Below are 2,635 nucleotides of genomic sequence, written 5' to 3' on the forward strand. Positions count from 1 at the left end.
CGGCCCCCTGAACAATACCAGATCCGGCCCGCCTCCTCATACCAGAGAGCATTCAGTGTTTTTTTTCCATATATTGTATTTTCTGGTTTACATGTGGATTTTTCTTCAACCACCAGGGGGGCTCTTGAGCAGATGTGAAACTAACTTTCCCTCAACGGTCACTCAATGGTCCCAGTGACCGTTTCACTCACGGTTTTTTCCATTTGCATTCTGGGTAAAAATCTATCTAAAAGCGCGAATGTGTCGTTGTGTCGTCGCCCCCTCCCTCCCCCATCCCCCCCCCCGCCTCCCCCCCCCGTCGAAAAGAACAGCTATGTGGCCTTCGCAGGAAAAAGTTTGGGGACCCCTGGTTTAAATGAAGAAGATTTGTTCTTTTCAGGGTACAGGTGCTTGAAATCCTTGGAAATCCTTGACTTTCTATTAGGTGTTTGGAAAGTTCTTGATTTCTATATGAAGTCCTTGAAAGAGCTTAATATTCAAACTGGACAGTTTGGTAAAACGTGTAAAGAAATGTTTAACAGCCTGAATTTGGAAAACTTTATTTACAGTTGAAAATTAAATCAGATGTTTCTTATTTCAGTCAGTTAGAATTACTAAAATAATTTCTATTTGCTAAACACCAGAAAACTTAGTGAGGACATTTTGTATGAATCTGTTTGTGACTTTTTCTTTTTTTAAATATATTTTAAACATTTAATTTGAGCATGAAGGTCATTTAACTTAGCTTTATGTCCGAATTGTTTCAATGTAGTTAATATTTATTACTCATAACGGCTCAGTGACTTATTGATCATCTTATGTTTTAGACATTAAAGTTATTGAAATTTGGGGAATTTTTTATTCAAGTTGTGTTTTAGACAGACATTTCAAAAACAACATTTTTCTGTTTTAGTTTATCTAGAATGTAGAATATTATCACATGAAATTATTAATCAAAGTAATAAATGGGGCTGAATTACACTGAATTGAAAATATATTTTTTAGTTCATTTATATTTTTATCTCCAAAGTGTTGCTGAAAATATTTGAAAACTTATCTTATAAAAGTTTGAAAAGAGCTTGAATTTCACTGTGGGGAAAGTGTGTGACCTGTGTTTGTGTTCAACCCTCCAGAGGAGTGGGAGGATGTTGATGACGATGATGACATGGAGGAAGATGTGGATGAAGAGGAGCAGATGGAGGAGGGCGGCTCTTCGGGGACGTCGGGCCCCCTGCCGGGCTCGGTCCCCGTCACACACTGCCTGTTCTGCTCCCACCGCTCCCGCTCGCTGCTGAAGAACGTGGCTCACATGACCAAAGTCCACAGCTTCTTCATCCCAGACGTGGAGTTCCTGGTGGACCTCAGGGGCCTCGTCCGGTACCTGGGTGGGTCCCACGGACACCTCTGCACATTTCTCATCAGGCTTTACATATTTAGCTTTATTAAAACAAGATTCTGATGATCCGTTTCCACCAGGGATGAAAGATCAAAGGACCAACAATTAACTGATGCCACTCTCTGAAAATCCTGACTTTTCTCTTGTTTGGAGATTTTATCCAGAACATGAAGGGTTTTCGTATGCTGAGTAAAAAAACATTAAATTTGTACATTATTTAAAAGGAGCGGTACATTTTTGTCAAAAAAAAAAAATTTAAAAAAATCTAATTTTGAGAAATTTCAACTCAGAAATCTTTTCTAGAAAATTTCTGTCATTAATCTAAAACTCTGTTTTTCCTTGCATGTTTTTGACTTTTGGAGCTCAGAAATCTCCTTGTTTATTTGAGATATTTTTAGATTATTTCAAAATTTTTCAGATTTTTTTATTGCAGATCAAGATAATTTCTGAACTTTTTTTCCTCAGGAGAGAAAGTCGGTGCTGGGAACGTTTGCTTGTGGTGCAACGAGAAGGGGCGTTCGTTTTACTCCACAGAGGCGGTGCAGAGCCACATGACGGATAAGAGTCACTGCAAGCTGTTCACAGACGGAGACGCCGCCCTGGAGTTCGCAGATTTCTACGACTTCAGGTGTTTCTCTGGTTTAGATGTTTTTAACCTTCTTCAGTTTGAGACGATGAACTTTAATGTTTCCTGAAGTTGGACAGATTTCCTCCTTTGCTTTGTGAAATCTTGAACTGATGTGCTGCTGCCGTTTGTCCAACAGGAGCAGCTATCCGGACCGGAGCGAGGGAGCGGATGAAGAGATGAACGAGGATCTGCCGGACGAGAAGAACCTGGAGTACGACGATGAGACGATGGAGCTGACCCTGCCTTCAGGTGACCTTCGGTTCCAGCTGCTGGTTTTGGTCGGGACGCCGTTCAAGCCACTGCTTGTTTCCTCAGGTGCGAAGGTGGGCCACCGCTCCCTCATGAGGTACTACCGGCAGCGGTTCGGGACGCAGCGGGCCGTGGTTCTGGGCCACAGCGGGAACGCCGTGGGCCGGGTCCTGCGGCAGTACAAAGCCCTGGGCTGGGCGGGAGACGCAGGTGAGGCTCCGCTGGAGGCGCTGCAGGAAAATATGACAACAGATCATTTATCAAACCTGGAGGCCGAATCCTCAGTTTGATGCTTTATGAGGCGACTTTTAAAAAAAACAACTTTTACTTTTTTCAGGAGCAAAATTTGTCTTGTTTAAGAAGTAAAATATTAATAATAGTAA

At 42.1% G+C, this 2,635-nt stretch overlaps 1 protein-coding gene across 1 annotated transcript in view; it reads left to right on the forward strand.

Annotated features, from left to right (window-relative positions):
- Positions 1-2,635, forward strand: part of znf622 (zinc finger protein 622) — a 13,664-nt gene that overhangs the window by 5,293 nt on the left and 5,736 nt on the right. Inside the window, exons 3-6 of the mRNA XM_015035337.1 lie at positions 1,113-1,364; positions 1,841-2,003; positions 2,140-2,252; positions 2,319-2,462. Coding sequence (XP_014890823.1) covers positions 1,113-1,364; positions 1,841-2,003; positions 2,140-2,252; positions 2,319-2,462 — 672 coding nt within the window. The remainder of the gene's footprint in view (positions 1-1,112; positions 1,365-1,840; positions 2,004-2,139; positions 2,253-2,318; positions 2,463-2,635) is intronic.

This window comes from Poecilia latipinna, unplaced genomic scaffold, assembly GCF_001443285.1.
Source record: "Poecilia latipinna isolate Pla-1442-1.1 unplaced genomic scaffold, P_latipinna-1.0 Scaffold331, whole genome shotgun sequence".
Taxonomy (NCBI): domain Eukaryota; kingdom Metazoa; phylum Chordata; class Actinopteri; order Cyprinodontiformes; family Poeciliidae; genus Poecilia; species Poecilia latipinna.